The following is a 25214-nucleotide window of genomic DNA, read 5'->3' as shown; positions in this document are numbered from 1 at the left end:
GTTTTCACTAGAACTTAGAGGCCTTCGAGTTAGCCGATGGAAAGATATTTTTTCCGATAATTATAATTTACAAAGATATTTATTCTACCGACAACTTCCGATTATATTTTACTAGTATATTTAATATTTATATATAATTTTGTTTTTCATGACAAGGAGATGTCGTTACGCTTAACTAATTCTTCCAGATTTTAGAATTATTGAAAAAGTAAAAGCTCTAATGTCCACATTTATTAACAATTGAAAAAAAATTTGAACTCAAAATCTTTTCAGTAATACACCTAAAAATCCTATCGAATCACTCGACCCTTGAAAGGTCGGTTAATATTTATATTTGAATAATATTAGGTCTATAACTTATTCTTACAACTTTCTTTCACAATTTCCGATGTGGTAACTCATAATTGGTCAACTTGTAAATATGTTTCGTTTGCTTGCTATGGATCCCGTCTATCTACTTGCAAACTAACCAATTACAAGCTACCACGTCAGAGGTTATAAGAGAAGATTATGAACCTAACATTATTGTTTATATTTCAATCAACTTCAATTTCTATAAGAACTAAAAGAACAAAACACACTTAAATTATTGTTAAAACTTTCAAATTTAAATAAAGGTTAAACTGTTTGATTATATCTTCCATCCAACAATCCCTTTCAACCATAAAAATTTTGCTTTTAAGAAATCATTATACAATCACATCTTGGAGGCTCAAATCTAGACCAAACAATTACTTGGTTTGAACTTTATTCCGATTTTGATTGCAGCAATTAAGTCGTTGGAAGGTCTCTTACCAAACACAACTGCACAAGTACATACAAGCAATGTTATGAGAATCGGACCGAACCATCCGATCGGACCGGTTGGACCAGGAGCCAACGATATTTTGCGGTCCAATATCTCATAAAAACCATCATTTTCTGTTAAACCAGATTAAGTCGCAGTTGGACAGCCTGAATACTGCCGAGTAGCGGTCCAATCACCGCTCAATCATGCCAGATTTTGACATCGTTCGACGGCGAAAACACTACTATTTGACGTGACGACTTATCCACGACAAAACCCAACCATTTTCAGTCACCGTTGTCCAGCCTTCGTCGCTCGCCGTCCACCTAAAGTTCACACGACCATTAGGCTTCTTTTGTTGATTCCGGCGAATTCCGACGCCGATAGAAATCCCTAGCACCACCATTAGATTTTCCGGAACCGATGCATCAAAAGCCCCATGATTCCAACTTCGATTGGCCGTCGATCGTCGCTGCCACCACCACTAACCAGTTTCTTCGCGCGATAGGGGTGTTTTAGACAAATTTCAAACCTTTAGGGAGTATATAAGGGTATTTTTGATGAATTTCAAACCTTCAGGGACTACAAAAATTTTATAGAATACGGTCCAACCGACCGAATGATCGATCCAACCGGTCAAACCAGAAACCAGACCCTTGAACGGGTCATAGTTCGGTCTGATTTTCAGAACATTGCATACAAGCATGAAGACAAAGGCTCCAACAAAGTTTAAGCTACAACACCCCCATTCTTGGAGCTTTGCTTTTCTTGGCCATGCTGCATTCCGTAATTCTATTGTTGTCTTTGCTTCAACATAATGAGATAGTAAATTGCCGGCTATTTTATACGTATTTAAGGTGTTCCATTCAATAGCGGAGGACTTGACAGAGTAAATATTTATCTAAAACTAATCAGGCCAGAGCTTATTAATGCTTCTTTATGGCATTTGTTGAAGCAACCATCGACAAGCCACGAATAAGTCCAATAACAGGGAAACGGGCACAAGCAGGCCAAATAAGAGCTCTTTAGCACTGTCCATCTCTTGCACCTTGCAGAATCCATGGATCAGTGCCTTGTAATATACAATCACATTTTCTTTGTCACTAGTTAAGATGATCCCATGATCCATTAGAAAATCCATACTTTAAAAAAATTATTATGCCTAAAAAGTAACTTTACTTCCTGTCAAGCCCATACCACCTCAAATATATCTTATACTAACCCTATCTCATTTTAAGAGAAGAACGGATGAGAGTTGTCCATATGTCAAGTTAACTTACAAAACACTCATTACATTGACTTCAGAGGTATATAAATTGACACTTCTCTTTACGAAAAGGGTGACTAGACATATGAGAGCTAGACATAGATTTGAGCTTCATTCTTTCTCTCTGTAAGCAAAGCGTTTCCTCATCTTTGTATATCTTACGGACAATATCATAGAAATAGTCAGAGATCAATAAAATAACAGTGGATGTAGGACTTGCTTTAAGCATCCAAACCACTATAAAAACCTCTCTTGTTAAGTCTATTATTTATGTTTCTGCAATATATATAATCTCAGCTCCATATTCAAATCTCATGGATCCATCACGTGTAATTTCTAAGACTCTCTTAGCACTTTGCACGTACAAGTCGTTGGTGTCCAAAATCAAGCATCAACATGTAGGTCTTAAACTTTTGTCCAAGTTCCTTGATAGCGTAGTCAGATCGTAGATCGTAAACCAATTTCTTGACTAGATTGTAGATCACATACGTCAGAGTTCTCTGATCACGTGATCAGATCGCTAATCGCACGCTCAGATCGTCTTGATCTTTAACTTCAAATCGTTAATCTTTAGCTTCAGATTGCGTGATCAGATCACTGATCATATGCTCATATCATCTTAATCTTTAGTTTCAAATTGCTTATCTTTAGCTTTTTAATCGCATGACCAGATAGCCGATCACACGCTTCGATCGTTTTGATCTTCAGCTTCATATACTGATAAACAAAACAATTCCAAAAGACTGGTGATGAACTATCGATGAAAGTTGCCACTATTTATAGATTCTGAAGCCAGTCCATTGCTTGAGGTGTGTGGACAGAAGTTTGACACGTGTCTTTTATGAAGTAACACGTGTCACTCTAGTTTTGGCCTTTGGGATGAGTGGATACCATTGATTTAGTCCTTTTGAGTTTTGACTAGGACTTGGCGGCCTTTGAGTTATCCGATGGAAAGATATTTTTTTCCGATAAAGATATTATTTTTATTCAACCGATTATACTTTACTAGTATATTTAATAGTTATAGATAATTTTGTTTTTTTATGGCAAGGAGATGGTTAAATATTTATATATAATTTTGTTTTTTTTATAATAAGGAGATGTATAACCATTTTACACCAATCTTAACTAATTCTTTAAGCTTTTAGAGCTATTAAAAAAATAAGAGTTTCAATATCCATTTTTATTAGCAATCGAAAAAAGTCTTAAACTCAATATTTCTTAAATAATATACCCAAAAGTCCTATCGAACTATTCGACCATTCAGGGGTTAGTTAATATTTATATTCGAATAATGTTAGGTCAATAACTTATTTTTATAACTTTCTTTCACAATCTCTTACGTGATAACTCATAATTGATCTACTCGCAAATAGGTTTCATCTGCTTGCTATTCTCGTCTATCTACTTACGAACTAACCAATTACGAGTTACCATCTCAGAGGTTATAAGAGAAGGTTGTGGGCTAACATTAATGCTTATATTTCAATCAACTTCAATTTCTATAAGAATTAAAAGAACAAAACACTTTTAAATCATTGTTAAAACTTTCAAATTTAAATAAAGGTTAAACTATTTGATTATATCTTCCATCCAACAATCCCTTTCAACCATAAAAATTTTTACTTTTAAGAAATCATTATACAATCGCATCTTGGAGGCTCAAATCTAGACCAAACAATTACTTGGTTGAACTTTATTCCGATTTCGATTGCAGCAATTAAGCCGTTGGAAGGTCTCTTACCAAACACAACTACACAAGTACATACAAGCATAAAGACAAAGGCTCCAACAAAGTTTAAGCTATAACACTCCCATTCCTGGAGCTTTGCTTTTCTTGGCCATGCTGCATTCCGTAATTCTATTGTTGTCTTTGCTTCAACATAATGAGATAGTAAATTGCCGGTTCTTTTATACGTATTTAAGGTGTTCCATTCAAGACCGGCGGACTTGACAGAATATATATTTATCTAAAACTAATCAGGCCAGAGCTTATTAATGCTTCTTTATGGCATTTGTTGCAGCAACCATCAACAAGCCATGAATAAGTCCAATAACAGGGAAAACAGGCACAAGCAGGCCAAATAAGAGCTCTTTAGCACTGTCCATCTCTTGCACCTTGCAGAATCCATGGATCAGTGCCTTGTAATATACAGTCACATTTTCTTTGTCACTAGTTAAGATGATCCCATGATCCATTAGAAAATCCATACTTTAAAAAAATGAACCTCACATGTCAGCTATAAACCGATCCATATCTGCCAGATGACCTTCCACCTTACCAGAAGTTGCATATAACTTGATTTTTGGCAGAAAAAGAACTCTAATAGGAACATTCCATCATCTGCTGGTTCCAATCCGTGCATACTATGACCAATTGCAACAAAAGAGGCTATACATGCTCTGATGCTCGATCACCTTTTCAATGAACTGAAAATGTAAGACTCCAACTTTGTTGAAATTCCCAGATTCCTTTATGAGTGTGAATTCATCTGCTCCATTTCCTTTAAAATATTTTTTGACATTAGGCCTCTGTCAACTACATGATTCCAAAAGAGACCCAAGATATTGTTATCATTAGCATAAGAAGCATTGAAACACTTAAAGAGTTTCAGAGTTATCATCAACCTTCTTTTATACATTTCCTCTAATATATCTAAAGTGGCATTTGCTTTTCCAGCTCTCCAGTAAGCATATGCCAAACTAGTATAAATAACACTATCTCCAGATATACCATTTTCTTGCATAAGACTGAATACTCGTTGAGCACAATCAACCTTTTCTATCTTACAAAACCTCCTTATTAGTGCTCTATACACTGATATGTCAACACAAACACCTCTTCCCACAAATTCATCCAGAAGTTTAATTACTGCCTCATCATTGCACTTTTTGCAATAGCCATCAACAAGCCAACAATAGGTGCAATAACTAGGAGCAAATCCAGCATCAAGCATGCCAAACAAGAGTTCTTTAGCACTGTCCATTTCCTGAACTTTGCAGAATCCATGGATCAATGCCTTGTAAGTATATTGGTCTAGCTTCAATCCAGCCTCAAGCATCTTGTTCTTCACTTTCATTGCAGACCCCATATCGCCTATCTTACAATAAGCATTAATCAGAGTGTTACACGTGACATTATCTGGTTCAACATTCTTATCACCCATCTCATTCAAGAGTCTGTTTGCGTCCCTTATCCTACCTTCTTCACACAACTTGCGCAAGATAGAATTATAAGTAACAACCCCAGGATACAATCCTTTAACCACCATTTCCTCCTGCAGTCTCAAAGCTTCTTCAAGATCATTCACTCTGCAATATCCATCAATCAAAGTAGTATAAGTGACCTGATTAGGAGTAGCACCTTTAATATCCCTAAACAGACTCACAGCCTCTCTCATTCTACCCTCTCTACAAAAACCATGAATAAGAGAATTATACGTAACAATATCCAGAGTCACCCCTTCTCTTTCCATCCTATCTTGAACGCACAAAGCCTCATAATGCATTCCTTTTTTACAATACAAAGCAATCAACGTATTATACGTAAAAAGATCAGGTTTCACACACTTAAATTCCATTTCACTCAACAACTTCTCTGCTTTCTCAACATCACCTGACTTGCAACAAGCATGAAGCAACACGTTATACACATGAATATTAGCAACAACTCCAAGTCTAACCATCTTCTTATGCACTTTCCACACCTTATCAGTCAACCTATCTTTTGCCAAAGAATTCAACAACACAGTACAAGCATGCAAATGAGGACTTAAACCATGAACCCTCATTTGATCAAACACATGTACAGCCTCTTGGGTCATTTTCATATTTGCATAAATTATCACCAACCAGCTCAAAACATGAGAATTCCCAGCTGGGTCATCGTGAACTTTCACTAAAGCATTCAAAACCGACGGAGTTGATAAAAAGTCTCTATGAGCAATTTTTTCAAGCAGGTGCTGTGCATTCTTGAAGTGTTTGTGTTTTGTTAAAAAATGAATCATAATCCAAGAAGACTGCAAGGAGTGCTTGTAATTGGGTACTGTTGATTCAATCCATTTAAAGAATGCCCACGAATTAGGACTGTGAGTAAACAGAGAGAGATTTAGAAGGACCTGGTGAATGGTTGCTGAAGAGAGAGATGAAACGATATTGGGTTTCAAGAGTTTAGCCCAGTGACCCTTGAGCACAATTGCAGAAATGGTTAGAATGAACTTGGCGTCAGTGTTAGCCATTTGTGGAGATTGTTCGAGGGAATCGAATCACTATAATATTTTATTTTATGGTTCAATAGAATTCTGTCATTCTTCAATCATATGAACTGCTAGGAAGAAGAAATAAGTAAGCCACCCAATTTACATATTACCATGGAAAATTATGATTTTTTTATTTATTTATTTATTTTTTGTATGACTGAATTGTCCGGGTCAATTTACGCTCATCTCAATTAGAGGATGTTTGTTTGAGCTTATAAGCTAGTCCAACCAGTTTACAAATTCTAAAATTAAGTTAATATGTTTGTTTATAATTTTTTTTAGTCTTATAAGCAAAAAATTAAAAAAATAAATTGGAAGGAAGGTATTTTTTTTTTTTTTCTGCTTATAAGCTAGTTTAACATTATCACGTTATCTCTATTTAATTTTAAAATTTCACTATATAATATATTATTTGATAAAATAATATAAGACTCTTTTTAATTATTTTAATAATAAAATATAGTTATAAGCTACATTTTACTAAATATGTCAATTATTTATCAGTTACTTATAAGTATTTTAACCAAACGTAACTGCTTAAAATTCTAAATAAGTTGCTTATAAGCTAATTTTCATAAGCTCAGCCAAACAAGCTCTCTCTCGAAACCCTAAAATTATCGGTTAGATAAAAGCTTCAATGCCTACCTCAATTAGGATTTGAGAAGGAATTTAAACTCAGAATCTCTTGAGTAATACACCTAATAGTCTCTATTGATTCACTTGACTACTAGAGGTAATTATTATGATCCCATTTTCACACAAGGGATTTTTTTTTTTTTTTTTAATTAGTGTTGTTGTGTGATTTTATTATCCTATTAATAATTTTTATTTCATTTAACATAAAGTGATATATAAATTAGAGAATAATATTATTCTTTTTTTTCTTTTAAATAAAAAAGTAATTTCATTTAACAATGTTCAGTTATGTTAGTAAGAATAAAGATAAGCTGACAAATGAATCTCACAAATTTTTTTTCTCACAAACTCGACATGGCAGTTGAATTGGTAGTTCCCAGCACACTTAAGACACTAAATAACTTTGATTAAATATGAATGATCGTTTCTTAGAGACGAAAATGAATGGCATCTCCTTATGAATATAACAGTCATTCCTTAGAATGAAACAATCATTCCTTCTTATGGAACAATCATTCATTCTTATGAAAGAAAAATCGTTGCTTATGAGTGAACGGTCGTTCATCACTAAGGAGCTGCTGTTCATATTTAGTCAAAGTCGTCAGTTAATATGATAATGCTAACTTAGGTGCTACGTTGAGTTTATAAAATTCGTTTATCAGTATAGTATTACTCATATTATTAATCATGAGGAAAATGTTCTCCCATTATTAATTGAAGATAATAGAAATAATCTTCTTGAATTAAAATTTATATGTTATTAATATGCTTTTGTTAATATTTATCATATCACTAGTTTCAATATTTTATATTTTCACGTTCAGGTTAAAAATTATTAAATAGATTTATTTGTGTAGTAAAAAGAAAATCCTAAACCTCAAGGGTTGGTCTAACGGTCAAAGAGATTTATTCTCTTTCTTGAGTTCTTAAGTTCACACCTTGAGGCTATCTATTACTACTACTACATCGTGACTTAACTAATCCTTTGGACTTGTAAGGTATTCCCTTTAAACTTGTAGGGAGTTTAATAGATTTCGAAAATTAATTTAGCATACATGCAAGCTTGTCCAGACATCTCAGTTATTAAAAAAAAAAAAATCCTAATTAAGTGGTTTGAGGAAAAAAAGAAAAGAAAAAAAACTTAATAAAATAACACAAAAAAAAAAAAAAAGCTTGAACCGGGTTCAAAGGGAAAAATTGAACCGTGTTGGATTCATCACAGGCGTGGCGCCCTAACCTGCTTGTTCCACGGGGCCCTTAGCTAGTTAGCTGCTCAAGTTTATTTTTCCTTTCGCAAAGCCTTCTGCGCAGCAACTGTTGAGTGGAAAACATGGGAACGAACGAGAGGAAGAAGAAGAAAGTCAAGTCTAAGAAGAGAAGCAACCTTCAACTCTCTGAAAACGGCGAGTCCTTTTGCTTTTCTTTTTTTCTGGGTTCTCTTTTCTGGATTGGTTATAGCTTACTATTGGGTGTTCTTTAGCTGAAACTCATTGAATGACAGCTGGGTTTGTTTTGGTTTGAGTCTTTGTATGTAAAAATATAATTTCTTCATTTTCTTTGCTTGTTATTATCTTGCTATTAGTTTTTGTTAATGTATACAGGCAACTAGCTTCCATGAAAGGAATTATGACAAAACCGAAAAAAATAATAGATTATAATACGAAAATCGAATGGAAAATTGGAAAAAAACGAAGAATAACCATCATAAGTCAAGTTGATAGTAAAGGCTATAGCCTAATTAAGTTCAGGTAGTCTAAAACGTGCATGGTAAAGAAACTTTATTCTTTTCCTTTTTAAAATGATATTTTTTCTAATTACATTTTCACTTATATAACAGACTATAGATTGTAGGTGGGATTTTCAGGTTATTTCCGGAGAAGTCAATTGATATATTGTTTGAAAGGCTCACTGTAGTTTGTGTAATGTTCTGGGATTTTTCATTGAAGAAGTGAGTTGTAGGAATTCAATTTGTTCAAACTATTTGCAATGACTGTTTGGGGTTGTAGAATGTACTAATTGCCTTGTTAGAATACTATATGGCAAACCACGTGTATTATACAAAATACAAAATTTCTACCTTTTTCTTTATTTTTATTTTTTTGTAGTTCAGTATTTGTGCAGGTGAAATAGTATTGGTGCCATATATATGATTATTGACTGTGTTAAGTTAATCACCAACTGATAGAGCCTGCCTCTTTTGTTTTTTTCAGTTGAAATGATAAATACAGTGGAAGAAGAAACTGAGAAGAATCTACCTTCTGAGAAGAAGAAAAGAAAAAGGGAGAAAGGAAATGCTGTTGATGTTAGCAGTGCTGTTCAGAGCAAGATCGAAGGTGGATATTGTGTAGATCTACTAGAATTTACATTAGTACGACTTTAGATTTGAAATATGTTTCTCTTATTGTTTTCTTGCTTCTATAGGTTGTGCAGATAATTCAATTGAAGAAATTGGAGGGAAAAAAAGGAACAAAGCAAAGAAGATACCAAAAAGTGGCAATGCTTTGATCGACAAATTTGGTCAGCTTGGTGCTTAGGAAGAAGATGGTGTCAATAAATTAAATGGTGTGTGAAAATAAACCTAATCATTTTTTTTCTTTGATTTTTTTTTTTTTTTTAATTATTTATGGCGTCTTCCATCCAGTGTTGTTCTTGCGTGCATGCATAGGGACAGCTTGTGGTCCTGATAAATAATTTTCAATTAACAATGCAATTTCCCTTCAATGATTTTATCTTGTTATCCATTAATATATGTGGTGGAGTAATTTCCTTTTTCTTGAACTGGAGGTTGTTACTCTCCTCTACTTACCCTGTGCAAGGAAATTTGTAAATGTTGTTTAGTTGTAAGTTATATGATTGTTTTTGTTTGCTCTATATAAATTTTAACAAATGGCTTTTAATAATCATGTAGTTATTCAAATATGATTTACTTGAGGTTTTTCTTTTGGTTGTAGTAGGTAACTCTAAGAAAGCTAAGAAAAAGAAGAAGAAGGATCATGATTCATTGAAGCAGGATGAAGATTTAACAGAAAAGAGTACGGAAGCTGATCAGAATGAAGTTTATTTTATCTCTTCAGGGGATGATGACTGCTCAAAAGGAATGAAAAGTATGAAGCATTTTACTGGTGATATATGTTTGTTGTTTTTAACTGCCTATGATCTAGTGCTAAACTCATTGACTTTGTAGATAGTTAAATGAGCCAAATGTTGTGTCAGATGGTAAATAGTGTATATATATATAACAAGCTCTCAATTTGACCATTAAACCCAATTTGTGCATGTTTGATATCCTCCAGTATCTTTCCCTCCTTTTTTCAGTCCCTTTTTATTTTTGGTTTTGGACTGTTTTGCTTGGCCATTCATAACTTTATGTGCGGCTTGCAAGTTGCCTGAAAAAGCTTTAATTAATTTGTACCACTATGAACTTCAGCCAAGAGGTCATAGTATATCAACTGTCCAACCCGCTTCCCCCTTCCTGAAAGTGTGCTGGTAAAAGTTTCTCAATTCAGATTTATGAAAAAAGTCAAACATTTATTTTTGGCTTTTCTTGTTAAGGTTATTATATCACACTATTTGCAATTGATGGGCATGCTTTATTATTTAGTTTTCTTACCGAGGGCTTCTTAAACTACAGAATGGGTTACAGAATACCATCAAAGTAGACCAGGTTTGAAGGTTTTACAACAGAGAATTGATGAATTTATCACTGCTCATGAAGCAAAACTTGAACAGGTATATTTGCCCTTCTGCTTCCTTATAATTACTGTTATCTGACTTTCAATTGGAAGATTCTTTTGAAATTCCTTGTCTTTGCAATTGTTGTACCTTTGCCCTTGAGAATGGTCTTGTACTAACACACGAACTAAATATGTTAACAAACTCAAGGGATCATGTTTTCATGTAGAAATAAGGACTTTTTGATAATTGTTGCCTCGTATGGGAACATAAGATTGGTGGTAAAATATGCTTCTTCATTGTACATGCAAAATTTCTTTGAACATAGGTAAATGTGTTTATCTAAAGTCAGTCTTGTACATTGAAATCTTACATATGTGTTCATGCACATATATTGTGGCTTACGTGCACTTGTGCAGTGGTAACTTATGAAATTTAAATGTTTATGTATAAACCTGTATGCATCAACTAGTCTATTTTTATTTTTGTTGTAAAAAATGGATCTCTTAGCAAACATGCTGACATGTTGTCAGCATCTAGCCCATAGTTTCTCATTCAGCGTTATGGTACTTGCAGGGAAGAAAAGAAAGAGAAGCTCTTGCTGCAGAAGGGGGATGGACAGTGGTTGTACATCATAAAGGAAGGAAAAAAACCACAGATTCTGAAAGTGGAATTACTGTGGGCTCTGTAGCACAAGCTGCTGTGGAGGATAAGCTTGGCAAGAAGAAGAAAAAAGAGGTTGGGCTAGATTTCTACCGTTTCCAAAGAAGAGAGGCCCAGAGGAATGGTATGGCAAAATCTTATTTAAATTTTATATCATTTTCTTTCGCTAAACCGCAATATTAGCTTTATATTCTAACCATGTTGGTTGGAAATATCTCTTAATTACGACCTTTGGTTTTTGACTAAAAAATTTGAGGTCTAAACCCTCTTGGGCCATCTACCAGGGGATATATATCTAACAATTTCCCTAACTACTAAAGGGCATATGGTCTAAAAGCAAATGAGTCAAATGATTTTGCGACACCTCACAAAAGTACCTACTGTAATGCAAACCCAAGGATGTTTAAAAAATAAAAAACAAATAAAGAAAAGATGGAGAGAAATGAGAGGGTTGGGGGGGAGTTCAGTCATGCCAGTTAATTTAGCTTCTGGTCTATACTTAAAATAAAATCTCACATAGACCGGGAAGGACAAAATAATTGGATTGAGTTCTTACCCCACTGTGGCTCAGCTTGTAGGCCAGAAGGGGAAATAAAAGTTGCATCGCCGCATGTCCAATTAATCAACATATGAAATTGCTGTGGCCTACTGATAACCTATGGATTCTCTCTTTATTTTCTCATGTAAAATATATTGGATGATTTGTAGAGTGATTTGATCTCTGTATTATTGATTCATTGATGTTGACACATAATGCAAAATATTGGTACTTTTTTTTCTTGCAGAAATTATGATGCTTCAAAGCAAATTTGAGCAGGATAGAAAGCGAATACAACAATTAAGAGCTGCTAGAAAGTTTCGACCCTATTGAATTTTACTGACTCATTCACAAGGCATGGGACTTGAAGCAACTCTTATAATTTCATAAACGTTAAAATGCGGGAATCAGAGGGCCAGCTGCATACTCGCCTGTTCTTTTCAATTTTTTGTGCTGGTTAAGTTTGCTGAAGAAATCAGCAAGTGCGTTGATAGATGCTAATTATTTTTGATAATGTACAACATTTGCCCGATTAGAATTAGAAATTTTGTTCTGTTACTGAGGAATTTATGATTTTCTTATGCCTGGTTGTATATTGGCATTATGAATGAATATATCATCAAGCCATTGAAGATTTTGATGAGTGCATCATTGGATTCTTCATTTGTGTCCGCACAACTCTGATGGATTCCCATTTCCTGATTTACATATTATGCCCATTTATGGCCACCATGAATCATGCAAATCTTATATGTTCCTCCAAAAAGTCATTGAGAATATCACATGCTTGGAAGTTGGAAGGAAACTGACCCCAAACAAAAGTGAAAGTTGGCAGGACATATTTTACTTAATTGCACAACTTTTCCATCAGTCGGCAACAAATAATTGGGCAGTGATACCAAACCAAGTTGAATAGCCAAGTAGAACGAGTAAGCAAAATGCAGTTTACAAGAACCTTCCTTTTAGAAGACTGAAGATGGTCATTCAGAAATTTGTTTTTCTATTCAAGTGCTGAATCGTATTCCCCACTTTAAGTTATTGAACGCCCTTGCCCACTAGTTGTTCCTTTCTTCCAACACATGGTCTGTCTTTTAGCTAATTTAAGTTTTCTTTTTACTTTATGGTCAAGATTGGCGGCTGAGCTGGGTCGATTTTTCTTTTATTTACTTTCAACATTAGTATTCCCTTTCCTATCATATCAGGTTGGATTTTGAATTAGTGGCCGGTGGCCCAACATGCACCCACCAAATAGAACGGCTCTTCTCACCGTAAGTTTTTTTATTAATGAGTCAAGGAACTGCCCAGCTATTCTATTAATATAGAACGATTTAGAAGTCAAGAATACTAATTATAGTGAATTTGATTTTGATATTTATTGGGAAACCATTTTCTTTTGTATTTGAGGATAGAAGTATAAATGCTTAAGTACCTCTAGCCGAGTGGTTCAATAAGAAACTCAAGAGTTTTTAAATACGAGTCCTTCCTCTGTTGTTAATAGGGTTAGTCAATAAAACTCTCACCCAACAGATAGTTATAAGGTTTCTTAATGGTTCAATAAAAAACTTAAGAGTTCTTAAGTTTCAATCCTTCTTTGATTGCTAATAGGGATAGCCTAGGAGTAACTACTAGATCTATATAATTCTAAGTTCCAAAGAATTAGTTAAGATAAATAAATAAATGCTTAACTACCTCTAACCGAGTGGTTAGAGTAGTTCAATAAGAAACTCAAAAGTTCATGAGTTCAAATCTTTTTTCGATTATTAATAAGATAGCCAATGAAACTCTCATTCAACCAATAATTCTAAGGCCCTAGATGGACCTAATGGTTCAATAGGGGATTAAGACACTCAAGAGTTCTCAAATTTGAATCATTTTTTAATCGCTAATGGTTCAATAGGCCAACCGAACAATTTACAATTTCAAAGTCCTTTTTAATCGCTAATGGTTCAATAGGCCAACCGAACAATTTACAATTTCAAAGTCCAGAGAATTAGTTAAGATAAATAAAAAAAAAAGTATAAATGCTTTTAAATAAATGCTGCCAAACATTTTTCACAATGAAAGAATGCCCAAACAGGATTTAAATAGTCTTCAAATTTTCTTAGCCTTGACCACAAGTATCATGCAGCCTTTGACATTAAAAAACTCGTGAAAACAACTACTGCTGCAATGAAGAACATCAAGAAACCAGAGACAATTTAAAGTATAAGCAACACAAATCTTTTATTTTGATAGGTAATGATTTAACAGCACTATGTCTGCAAATCTAATAACATAAATCTTATTCAGAATATCTCAAACAGTAGAGAGAATAGGCAAGCAAAGTTGCTAAAACCCTACAATTAGTACATAACCCCACAAAACATCATATTTTATTTTTATTGAAAGCAATAAAGGAAAAACAAAGAACAACAAACAATAACAACAAACAATAACAAATCAGGGACTACTTCCCTTCAACTTCCTCGTCCTTCTCGTCCTCGCTCCAGCAGCATTTCAGAATGGACCTGGGAGATGAAGAACCGTCAGCTCTAGTAAAACTGTAGTAGATCTGCGAGCCACCGTTACCAAGCACTTCAAAACTCTTTTCTCCAATAGCATATCCCTTCAAGTCCACAGGGAACTTTGTTGCAAGTTCTTCACCAACAATGTCAGAGTGCAAAGAAACAGAAAACTCAGCTGGCTTAAAGCAGGCCAGAACCCTCTCCAGCATGGGTACCAATTTGACAACCTCAAAATCATATCCAACAGACTCAAAGCTTGCATAACTAAAACCATCTTCAGGAGTGACATGTATGGTAGATATAGCATCCCCTTCAATACTATTCATGGAGTAGCCACAAGGGTCGAACTCAAAATCACATATCTCAGATTTCGGAAGAATCTTCCTGATACCAGAATCATTAGTCATCAGAGCAGCTGAGCTTGTCTCAGTTTTATAGAAGACAGTTGCCCTCTCCTTGTCTAAGCCAGTCATGCACATCTCAAGAGTGTAAACCGGATCCGAGTGTTTCTCCAGTTTAGCAGAAGCAGAGTAAACATGCCATTTCTTGGTGTCGTCAGGACTACCCATCACATAAGCTGTGCTGTCCAAACCAAACTTGCCAAAGTGACCATCCAAGACAGCTACTTCTTCAGAGAAGCTACGATGTGGAAATGGCTGGGCTCCAGGAAATATGAAGCTTCCACGAGTGTACCTCACAGACTGAATCTTGAGGGAGAGTAAATCAGCCAACTTAAGTATGGCAGGGATTGACAGAAGCAACTTTGTTGTACCACAAGTTTTGATGATAACTTTGTAGGGGTACACAAAGAGGCTAGATTCCGAGAGCACATATGAATCAAGATACTCATTAGACAATGAGGAAACAATAGTGCATGCCGCTGGTTTCAGTATCTCATCCAATTGATCTTTGGAGAATGAGCGGAAACCGGCACCTTCAGGATCAGCAAAGACACCAGGCTCGAAAAAAGAAATCTCAAGCCTCTTTTCAAAACCTTCAAATCCAATTGCAGAGACTGGCAATTCCATCTTGCCTTACAGAGAGCAGCAAACAAACAACGATTGCAAAGAGAGCGAGAGCGAGAACGAGTGAACGAGGGAAGCAGAAAAGAAATAGGCCAAGTAATTTGCAGAATTGATGAGAAAAACAAAATTAAAATTGCAGAATGAAAAAGCTCAATGGGGTTATGACTGAACTTAAGGAATCTCAGGAAGGCTTTCGGACGCACTGCATAAACAAAATACAAGAAACAATTGTCAGCTTGATAATTCATTCATGTTTGAATGAGTCAAAGGAACAAAATCATGAGATGAAACTTACGTTAGAGTATGCAGCTGATCTGAATTTCTTGATTCCACCGTGAGGCCTAACGTCTTCAATGCTGTAACCGAGGGGAGCTTCGTAAAACAAGGATTTACTACTACTACTACTACTAGACTTCTTTTTACCGCCTTTGGTTTCCATTAGCTCATTCAATCTCCTGTCAAAAACAATCAGAACATATATCAGCACCATAAACCAGTCCAAGCCAATCAACATATACAAAACCAACCATTGATAAATGTAAACCCATGTCTCATCAATAACATCAAAACACAAAAAGAAAACATTTTTACAAGAATTAAATGGAAATAAAAAAAAACCAACAAACAGAAGAACAGTGTCAACACACTGAATCAGATCTCCAAAAAATTTGGAAAGACTTAAATATATCAAGAACCAATTAGTTCCAGATTCTAAAAACTAAAAACGTTTGAAAGAATTCGAAAAAAAAATATATTTGGGTAAACGAAAGGAAAACATTAACATCCAAAACTCAAAAAGAAGAAATAAAAAACGAACACATGCGAAACAATAATAACAATAAAAGAAAACAACAGTTTCTTACACAATCACTGAATGGGGTCACCAGAAATTTGAAAAATATTAAATCTTTCATCCAACAAGTCTCAAAACTATGATCTTTCGTCCAGAAACATCACAAACAGTTTACTAAACAGATATTGTTCAAATAAAAACCGTTTCTTTTCATCATCACATAAACACACACAAAGATCTATAAAAACTACCCAATAAACCACACAAAAAAATTAAAAAAAAAACACATTACATGAAATCCGTAAACAAAAACAAACATAAGCCAAAAACACAAACATAAACAACAAAACAACAATCTTTCAGGAACTTACGATATTTAAAAAAAAATCCGGAGAAGAAACCGAGAAGCGACGCACCGCCAAATAAACCCTAGAAAATATATCAGAAAAGAGAGAAGGGTTTCAACTACAAGCGATGAAGAGAGATACGAGGGGGGGTTTCAACTATGCAGAGAGAAAGAGATTTGTTGTAAAGGATACGCCGCCGAGTTAAACAACAATTTTTTTTTTTTCTCCTTCTAACGTTAAGAGGAGACGAGAGGCCCATTATATAGGAGGAGTTCTCCACGATTGCCACGTCTTTTCGCGATAATTACGGCCGTTACCCCTTCAAATTTTAGGGTTTTATTTATTTTGAAATTTTTGGACGTACCTGAATAGGCTGAATTTCCTCGAAGGCATCGATTATTGGTTTGCTTGCCGTGGATTGTGGGTGTGCTGGGATTGCTGCTGTAATGACAGTTTTGCCCCTCCTAGATTGTATCGAAGATTTACACTTGTATCTGTGTCAGGTTTTTTAGGTACACTAAAAGGGAGAGGGTGAAATTAATTCAAATTATAAATATAGAAATTAATAAGAATTAGAAAATGGGAAAATAATGTAAAAAAGGAATCTTGTGAGTTTGTTTGGAAGATGGGCGAAGGTTGTACGTGTGGAAGAGGGTAGTTATTAAAAAGGGCATAAAAGGCAATAGACAAACACATGATGGGTTGGCATGATTTGGGCCAAGAAATATATCTCCAATTATTTTGTTATAATTTTTTAATCAATATTCAATAAAATAATAATATTAAATTTAACCTAATAGTAGATCCTATTATCCACATTATACCGAGAAAAACCTAACAAATAAAATTCTGATTTTATATCCAACATGTTCTTATATTATACATTATTGGATCTCAGTTTTTTCAAACCATTTTAATCCATAAAATGAATCATATTATTCAAGTGCCGTCTTAACAAACTTATATCACGTCTATTATGCCTAGTTTCCTAGCGATCAGATCTATGCCACACGTCTTTTGGTTGTATCAAAGCCTGATGGTCAAGATGTTCTCATGTGTCATCCTATCAGTGTTTGCTTCTCTTACAAGATGATTAATGTCACAAACATGGGTTAGATTGCTATTAGCGTAGCCCGATCAGTAATAAGCATGAAGATTATTAACTCAAATCCTAATTAAGGGGATTATGCGTGCAAGTAATCCCGTAATATCCACTCTCAATCATTGTCGGACGAGACCAAGTATAAAATAAGCTCATGATTTCCGTTTCAAAGGAGGATTTTAGTACTAGTGTAGTGCAAGAGAAAATTATAATTTATATTTAAAGAATAAAGAGTCTGTTGAACTTCTGTTTATATAAATAAACTCTTTATTTCTAAGGTTAACTAGATATCTATGGTTAGTACATCATTATTAGAAAATAAAGATATGATATTTAAGCACCATTTTGACATCCTAATTATAGAACTATTGAATAAACAAACCCCGAAAGTTCACAAAACTTAAAAAGAAAGATATAGAGCATAAATCACGATATGTTAGCATAATCTTAATTAAATTAATATGGAATAAACGAACCGTCAAGGTTCACAAGACTTATAACAAAGATGTGGAGCACTCAATGGGAATATTAAGTAGAAGAGAGGATGACGATAAGATTGGGGTGTGGATCAAATAATTGACTACAAAATATGTGAGCTGTGTTTTTTGTCTTTCTTTCGTTTAATCCCCACATGGGTCCACAGCATCAAACAAGCCCCGCTTTTATAAAATGTCTTTTTTTGTAAATTACCAATATGCCCTTCCGCACATTTTATTTTTATTTTTATTAAGTTATTTACAACCACTCATGAGTGTCCCATGGACAGGACATTGTCACACATATATTGAGTTTATTCAGTTTGGAGTTTATATTAAAATGGAAATATGATTTATAATATAATAAAATATCAGCCAAATCCTATGTTAGGAAGGTGTTATACAGATGGTCACAAAAGTTAAATTTGTTTTATGTGCACCAGTCTCTTATATTATTATAAATTAATGAATATTTATTGAATTATTCTTATATATTTATTTTAATCTTCTAAATTAATAGTATAGAGATTTATGTTATTTCGAAAACTTTTTAAAGAACAAAGATGGTACAATTAGGCATATCTCACCACTTTATACCCCGAAATAAGAAAATAAAATCTTTAAAAGTTGAGCCTAAAAAGGGGGGTTGTAAGGTGTTCAAAGATGCTTTAAAGGTATGAAAGAAATAAACCTGCATTAGGTATAATTAAAATTAATGTCTAATGTTGGTAGGATTAGGATAATGTGCTGGTTGGCAATAACTTTCAGTTTTATGTTAAGAAAAGCATGGAATTATTCTATCTCTTTATCACCCCTTTCAACCCAGAAACTTAAAAAAAAAAATAATAATAATAATAAAAGGGTTGCCTAATCTTAATTATTGTGGTAATTAGCTGTCATTAAATAATAAAACTATTGCCAATTCAGTGAAGATAGGAGTGCCATGCAGGACAAGCAACTTAGGAGATAAGAATACATAGTCAACAACACGTATATAGGCATTTGGCCAGGAAGGAGGAATTATCTGCAGAAAGAATGAAAAAAAAAGCAAGAGATGGACCATCTTCATTCTCAACTGAACATACAATTCTTATTATTCACAACTCTAACAATATTAAGCAAGGGGCTTTGGCAGAATCAGCCCACCACAAAAAAACCTCAACATTTAGATTTACATCTCTTCATACAATATAGTTGCCGATGCAGAAAGAGAGAGAGACCAAAAATTAAAAAAAAAAAAAAAAAAAAAAGAATCGGGGTGTACGGATTGATCAGATTAATCGTTGCGAGTTCAACCTCAGAGATGATTATTCATTGCAGCTCTTTTCCATTACTTTCTACTGATTGAACTGATTTTTCATTCTTCCTTTCATACTCATGCTTCAGTTCCTCCAAACGCCTTGATACCTAATGATTAACCGATACTGTATATAAGACATGAGATGCAATAAAATCAACATAAACTATTAAACAACAGTCATGCACAAAATCTACATAAACTAAATATCAGTCAGGCAGAAGAAAGGCAAAATCTTACTACTGATTTGCCAAAAAAAGAAAAAAAGACAAAGAAACAACATGGGATTACAGGGAGAAAAGGAAAATTTAGTACAGTGGTTGCAATGCTATTATGATTTTACCTTAAGATATAGGTGGAATCTCAATGACAATTAGAGTAGGAAACGTGGACTGAATTAATATACAACCAAGGTAACCAATTCCTACAAGCTGAAATTTTTGAAAAGAATTTCCTAAAGGAACAAGAATGAGAGAAATTGAGGACACAGTTATGCCTAGAGGAAGAGAAAAAGGACATCTATAACCAAGAAAATAACATCTTCAGGAGCCTATTTTGGGCTCAGCTAAAGAATTATCCTTTCCCTCCAATGTTGTTTTTTAAGCTCCATCTCAGTAAATGCTCTTTTATTTACGTTCCATTCAAATACACCACATTAGAAATTTCGGAGCTGCTTTTCAAGCTATACGACTCCTTTTTCTCAAACTAAAGCTATGGCAACTACTGACAAGTTCAACACTAGATTAAAGCATCACTCAGAACAACCCAAATGGAGAAAAGGAAAGCACCATAACTCATGTATAATCACACAATGCAATAGTAGATGAGCCACCATTTCCTTGTCCCTTTATTGGAATCTAAGCCGCAGACAATTTTCTTTGAATTTTTTTTCCATAAACTATACTCGATGATGCTCTGACTGTTTTACTAACTTGGTGAATTAACAAATGATTCCCATTCATATACTATGCTTGGTTACGAATGAGATGATAAGAACTGTTTGAAAGCAACTGGAAGCATAGCTTCTGAACATAAATTTGAAGATCATAAATATGTTTGTCATTGCTGTTCAAGGCACGTGTTAAAGAGATGGTAAACTACGTATTCCAATCAGCAAGCAGAAATAGCTTAAATGAACTCTTTATTGTCATAGAGGTAAAGCACTGAAAGCTAGCCTTACAAACTATTCTCATGTTCTAACCTTTCCTAGCATGTTGAAAGTTCTCAACACATTTGTCTAACGATGAAATGTAATGGTTCAGCATAAAAGGATTCTCACAAACACAAGAAAGAGAGAGAGAACCTTAATTGAGTAAGCCATTGGCAATAGTGTATCTGGATCCATGGCATGCTCAGGGAAGTTACGCAAAGCATGTATGAGTTTCTCAAAGGGTAATTTTACCTGAAAACAGAAATACTATCTATAAGCAGAATATCCAATTTCAGATATGGAGTAGATTTTAGGTACTCAGTTACTCACCAAGTCATCATGGCAGTATTTTAAGAGGGCCAAACCAACTTTGAAAACAATCTTAACACCCTGTGGGAAGAAAAAAAAAATTTATAAACACCAATATAACATTTTCAAATAACCAAATGAGCTTCCAAACAATTCATAAAATACCATACTAGCAACCACTGACCTCAAAGAGGAAGACATCCCAAATTCGGAGCGCCAAATGGAATGGAAAAGAGTAAGAGAAAACAGTTATGAACCACTGACTAGCATACATGCTAGGATTTATCATTTCTTTAGTAAAATGCTCTCCAAGCTTTGGCAAGTGCTCCCGCACCAAGTGGTCAAACTGAAACAAGTATTGTTGCACAAGAGGTAGCCCCACCTATTTCACAGGCATAAAAATAAAACTTTCAGGAAGCTGTAAAATACTTCATCTCAGTTCTTGTGTTTATATATATATATGAGCAAATCATAGAGAATTAAAAAAAGGCTAATCCCACATAGGAATGAAATTTACTAAGATGAACAATCACAACAAGAAGTTGATGGATCAGTTTCTTCCAAGATTCTTTTTCAGATGATCAACTTGTGAGATCAGCTATGCAAATGCTAATGCACCACTCACTTTAGCAAATGTCAGATGTTTGCTCTATCAAGATTCTATTTAAAAAATCTTGTACCAAACTCGACCAAAAAAATGTTACAACCAGGTAACTACAAAATCTTCTTAGTTCAACCTCCACAAATCTTAGGTTATCAGCTAACTGATGGTTTAATCTCAATACAAACGGTTTAATCTCAATATAAACCCTCAGAATAATACCAAGGAGCTCTTAATAGTACTGAATTACCTGATACAATCCTTCCATTGGGGCATGGACAGCTCCTTTCAATAACGCAACCATTAACCAAAATGCATCCTCTTCACTCATGTAAAGAAGCAAAAGACCAGCTAGAAAACCCATTCCCTGCAAGTCAAATTTCAATCATCAATAAATACCTTATCAAAGTGAATACATAATTCAGTAAACAGTTAGAGTCTCTGAGTCAAACCTGAACATATCCAACATCTCTGTCATATACAGAATATGCCTTCAAAACATTGTAGAGAGACCTTTGACCAGGTCCATGTCTCTGGCGGAAGAAAACATGAGAAGGGAAAGTGCGCGAAATATCCCGAATTATATCCAGTTCTGAAGCTGACGTCTCATATATTACTAGTTGCTGCCACAAACAAGATTTCATCAGATATATATATATATATATATATATAAGAAACGTAAAATGAATATTAATGAAAAAAACTTAGAAAGTGGATCAGAAATCCACTCCTACAAAAACAATTCGTCTAAAAAGGGGCTAAAGCTTTACAAAGAGTATTATGAGCCAGTACAAAAAGAAACCCAAAAAAAGAGAGACACGATGGCATGGACAAGTCCTAAAAACCAGAAATATCTAACCACGCCTAACAAATTAAGGTGGAAACATAGCAGAATATTATCAATTAGATTGTGAGAAACTAAGGAAGATGTGTATCCATTGACAAAGTAATTGAAGATCAGAGAAAGAGAGAACCATGTACGTAAAAAAAAGAGTAATGCTATATGTACAAACAAGTCTTACAAAGATTTGTGTGTAAATTGATGTGACACAAAATAAATGGAAGAGTGAATATGATGAGTTTGACTTTTTAAATTCACTCTTCCATTCATTTTATGCCATATCAGTTTGTACACAAATTTTTGTAAGATTTGTTTGTACATCTAGTATTATTGTAAAAAAAAAAAAAAAAAAACATTTCTATATATGAAACCCCTAATTTCAACCCAAAACACATTTTAATTTGCTTTACCAATTCAATCATTCAAAGTAACAGATAGCTAGGATAATTATCAAATTTAAAGAAAGAAAACAAGCCAATAAAGTGAAGTATAAATCTTTCAATGCACTCAAAGAAGAAGACAATGACCATTCGATTGCTTAATAGGTTAGAATAAGTTTATTCAGGACCATTAAAAAACAGCAGAAAAGGTGTCCCTAGGATATGAGTAAAACTATGCTTTTTAAGGATTAGGAATCAAATTAATCTTAAATATATGCTCAACAAAACCCATTTACCCATCCAATAGAGTACCGATGAAGACAGATAGATAAAAGAATGATGATACAAGGCATCAGGTGTAAATTATCAAGGAAGCAGAGCATAAAATCACCCGTATTCGTTCAAATTTATGGAGGGGGATGAATTAGTAATTGAGGAAAGAAAGGTGATAGCCTTTTCCCATGATTACTGGAAAGCTGAATGCAAATTCGAGAACAAAAGGATATGCAAGCACAGTCCATGGCATATAAAAAGTAAAAAATTATTTATCCAAAAGTAAGATCAATGTTCAACGCAATATATCAAGATGAAGAATATGAGTACCTCATAAACACCAGGGTTCATCAGCAAAAGATCCCGACTTCCAGAGATCAACTGCCAAACAAGACCCCTTAAACAATCAGGAATTCCTTTCCTTACTCGCCTTTTGACCACCTGAGGTCTTCGCCTAACATAATGCTTCCAATCACTCCCTCCAACCCCAATCATCTTTCTCCATTTTCTAACTCGTCTTTCCTCCCTGAAAATGTTAATATCCACAGCAAACAAGAAATTATACAAGTTAATCAGAGCAAAGGAGAAACACTCTTCAACCATTCTTTCAGAGTCATTCTAACTAAAAAAGTTTCATATATTAGTACTAAAACATAAAACATACCTCTCAAATTCAATGACTGACCTGCTCTTGATTGCACCTTCAGGAGAACCAGTTTGTTCCTGCTTCACAAAACCAAATTTATCTACTGCTCGAGGTGAAGGAACTGGTCCCGGTTCATAATCATCTATTCTTCTCCTTTCCATTCCACTTTCACCAACAAGCTATAGCATGTGACCAGGCAAATAACTAAACTTTACTTTACTTAACATGTTGATCCCCTAACCAACGTCGGATCAAAAACTGCAATATCTGACAGATAGTGAATAAAGCACATGATATTGTTTTTGAAGTCACATTAGTAAATTTATCAATTTACAAATGCTATGGATATTGAAATAGTCAATTAGCTGTCATGATGAATATATTAAACTATAATCTGCAATCACAATAAAAATATTGATAAATCACCAAGAGTACTTCATTATGCGATGAAAGTACCAAATACGGAGAAAAACTGAAGTACATCGGTGAAAATTTATATTAGTCAGAGAATACGAAGACCAACAATGATATTGTTAACTCATTATATAATAAACCTCTGACATAGTAATGATTACCAGAACAACTAGCAAAAAATCAATAGCTCAAATTCCTTAAGAGAAGTAAAATCCAAGAACAAGAAACAAGAAACAGGAGAAAATTTCAATACTAAAAAAGAAATGTCAATCTACTAGATGACAAGAAAACGAATATCATTCTTTTACATAACCAAATACAACTTTCGAGCAAATCTCTTACAACAAAACCAATAATCAATATCTACAACACAGGTATTGCAAGCAAAAAATACGAATAAGAAACCACTAAACAAAATTGTTGCAGGCCCATCATAAAAAATAAACCAAACATGATTCAGAAATCAAACAAACGGCTCCAATATAGAAAACAACAATTCGAACAAAAACAAAGCAGCAAAAACACCGTGAAGTATGAAAACAACGAGCCAAAAATTGAAACCCAGCAATGATATCCACGATCATCAAATGGGTCATTCCATAAACATTGAATTACCAAAGAAGATTACGAACCCCTATAGGAAAACTAAAAATGATCAAGAACACCAACCTGGGTATGTTTTGTCTTCGGATTTATCTGAGCCTATGAATGATTGATTCCTGTTCTTCTTTGTTTTGTCAAAAATATCGTACTAAAAAAATGAAAAAGAAAATCTAAAAATGGTAGCTCTTATTTAATATCTCCAGGCCAATAGGAGGCCGAAGCGACGCCATGTGAAAGTGTATGATTTGATCGGATTGAAACGAACTCTTAATATATTTTTCTCGAGAAAATGTGTGCGTGTTTACCTTACTACTAGCAAAGCAACGATGTGACGTCGTTTATGTTTTCTTGCTGTTACGTTGCTTGTGTTTGTTTATAGTTATAAAACTGGATAAACATAAAAAATTATTGGGGCTTTCTTAACCCCAAAGTTTTCCTCTTGTTTTTTTTTTTTTTTTTTTTTAAATAAATAAATAAAACATTTTTTTATTGAAATTTACTCATAAGTTACTACAAGAAATATTTAATAGTATATTTGATAGTTTTAGATTTCATAAGAGTATATGAAATAAACCTTGTAACGATATTGATATTAAATAATTAAGAGGGCTATTATATTTTTATGATCAGA

At 34.0% G+C, this 25214-nt stretch overlaps 4 protein-coding genes across 9 annotated transcripts; 1 reads left to right on the top strand and 3 right to left on the bottom strand.

Annotated features, from left to right (window-relative positions):
* Positions 1–3705: 3705 nt before the first annotated feature.
* Positions 3706–6340, bottom strand: LOC116137769 (pentatricopeptide repeat-containing protein At5g38730). The gene has a single exon (XM_031423462.1). The coding sequence runs from the start codon at positions 6290–6292 to the stop codon at positions 4529–4531; it is 1764 nt and encodes a 587-aa protein (XP_031279322.1). The 5' UTR covers positions 6293–6340; the 3' UTR covers positions 3706–4528.
* A 2817-nt stretch (positions 6341–9157) lies between these two features.
* On the top strand, positions 9158–12456 carry LOC116137770 (ribosomal RNA-processing protein 7 homolog A). Of its 3 annotated transcripts, none has more exons than XM_031423464.1 (6): positions 9158–9282; positions 9371–9511; positions 9904–10071; positions 10581–10678; positions 11198–11408; positions 12070–12456. In XM_031423464.1, exons 3-6 carry the CDS (start codon positions 10047–10049, stop codon positions 12153–12155), a joined length of 420 nt encoding a protein of 139 aa, XP_031279324.1. In that variant the 5' UTR covers positions 9158–9282; positions 9371–9511; positions 9904–10046; the 3' UTR covers positions 12156–12456. The 3 variants fall into 3 exon arrangements, with proteins under 3 accessions (XP_031279324.1, XP_031279326.1, XP_031279323.1); XM_031423466.1 differs by having other exon boundaries at positions 9901–10053; XM_031423463.1 differs by having other exon boundaries at positions 9901–10071.
* Positions 12457–14079: 1623 nt separating this feature from the next.
* LOC116137732 (S-adenosylmethionine decarboxylase proenzyme-like) lies at positions 14080–16739 on the bottom strand. The gene is made up of 3 exons (XM_031423428.1): positions 16516–16739; positions 15647–15806; positions 14080–15553 (listed from the first exon to the last, which is right to left on the bottom strand). Exon 3 carries the CDS (start codon positions 15352–15354, stop codon positions 14269–14271), a length of 1086 nt encoding a protein of 361 aa, XP_031279288.1. The 5' UTR covers positions 15355–15553; positions 15647–15806; positions 16516–16739; the 3' UTR covers positions 14080–14268.
* Positions 16740–19105: 2366 nt separating this feature from the next.
* On the bottom strand, positions 19106–24902 carry LOC116137781 (EVI5-like protein). Of its 4 annotated transcripts, none has more exons than XM_031423481.1 (9): positions 24650–24902; positions 23606–23833; positions 23251–23446; positions 21879–22049; positions 21677–21793; positions 21010–21207; positions 20847–20906; positions 20670–20768; positions 19106–19476 (listed from the first exon to the last, which is right to left on the bottom strand). In XM_031423481.1, the coding sequence occupies exons 2-9, from the start codon at positions 23725–23727 to the stop codon at positions 19381–19383; spliced, it is 1059 nt and encodes a 352-aa protein (XP_031279341.1). In that variant the 5' UTR covers positions 23728–23833; positions 24650–24902; the 3' UTR covers positions 19106–19380. The 4 variants fall into 4 exon arrangements, with proteins under 4 accessions (XP_031279341.1, XP_031279342.1, XP_031279339.1 ...); XM_031423482.1 differs by having other exon boundaries at positions 19106–19493; positions 23585–23833; positions 24650–24899; XM_031423479.1 differs by having other exon boundaries at positions 23585–23833; positions 24650–24898.
* Positions 24903–25214: the final 312 nt, after the last annotated feature.

Source organism: Pistacia vera, unplaced genomic scaffold, assembly GCF_008641045.1.
Source record: "Pistacia vera cultivar Batoury unplaced genomic scaffold, PisVer_v2 Contig333, whole genome shotgun sequence".
Classification (NCBI taxonomy): domain Eukaryota; kingdom Viridiplantae; phylum Streptophyta; class Magnoliopsida; order Sapindales; family Anacardiaceae; genus Pistacia; species Pistacia vera.
Note: the sequence above shows the minus strand (reverse complement) of the source record. Positions and strands in the feature narration are given on the sequence as shown.

Coding starts and splice junctions, on each gene's coding strand:
- LOC116137769 (XM_031423462.1), bottom strand. CDS start 6,292: ATGGCTAACACTGACGCCAAGTTCATTCTAACCATTTCTGCAATTGTG.
- LOC116137770 (XM_031423464.1), top strand. CDS start 10,047: ATGAAAAGTATGAAGCATTTTACTG. Junction 10,679..11,197: donor ATGAAGCAAAACTTGAACAG/GTATATTTGCCC, acceptor TGGTACTTGCAG/GGAAGAAAAGAAAGAGAAGC. Junction 11,409..12,069: donor AAGAGAGGCCCAGAGGAATG/GTATGGCAAAAT, acceptor TTTTTCTTGCAG/AAATTATGATGCTTCAAAGC.
- LOC116137732 (XM_031423428.1), bottom strand. CDS start 15,354: ATGGAATTGCCAGTCTCTGCAATTGGATTTGAAGGTTTTGAAAAGAGG.
- LOC116137781 (XM_031423479.1), bottom strand. CDS start 23,727: ATGGAAAGGAGAAGAATAGATGATTATGAACCGGGACCAGTTCCTTCA. Junction 23,447..23,584: donor TCAGTCATTGAATTTGAGAG/GTATGTTTTATG, acceptor TAACATTTTCAG/GGAGGAAAGACGAGTTAGAA. Junction 22,050..23,250: donor TGAACCCTGGTGTTTATGAG/GTACTCATATTC, acceptor TGTTTGTGGCAG/CAACTAGTAATATATGAGAC.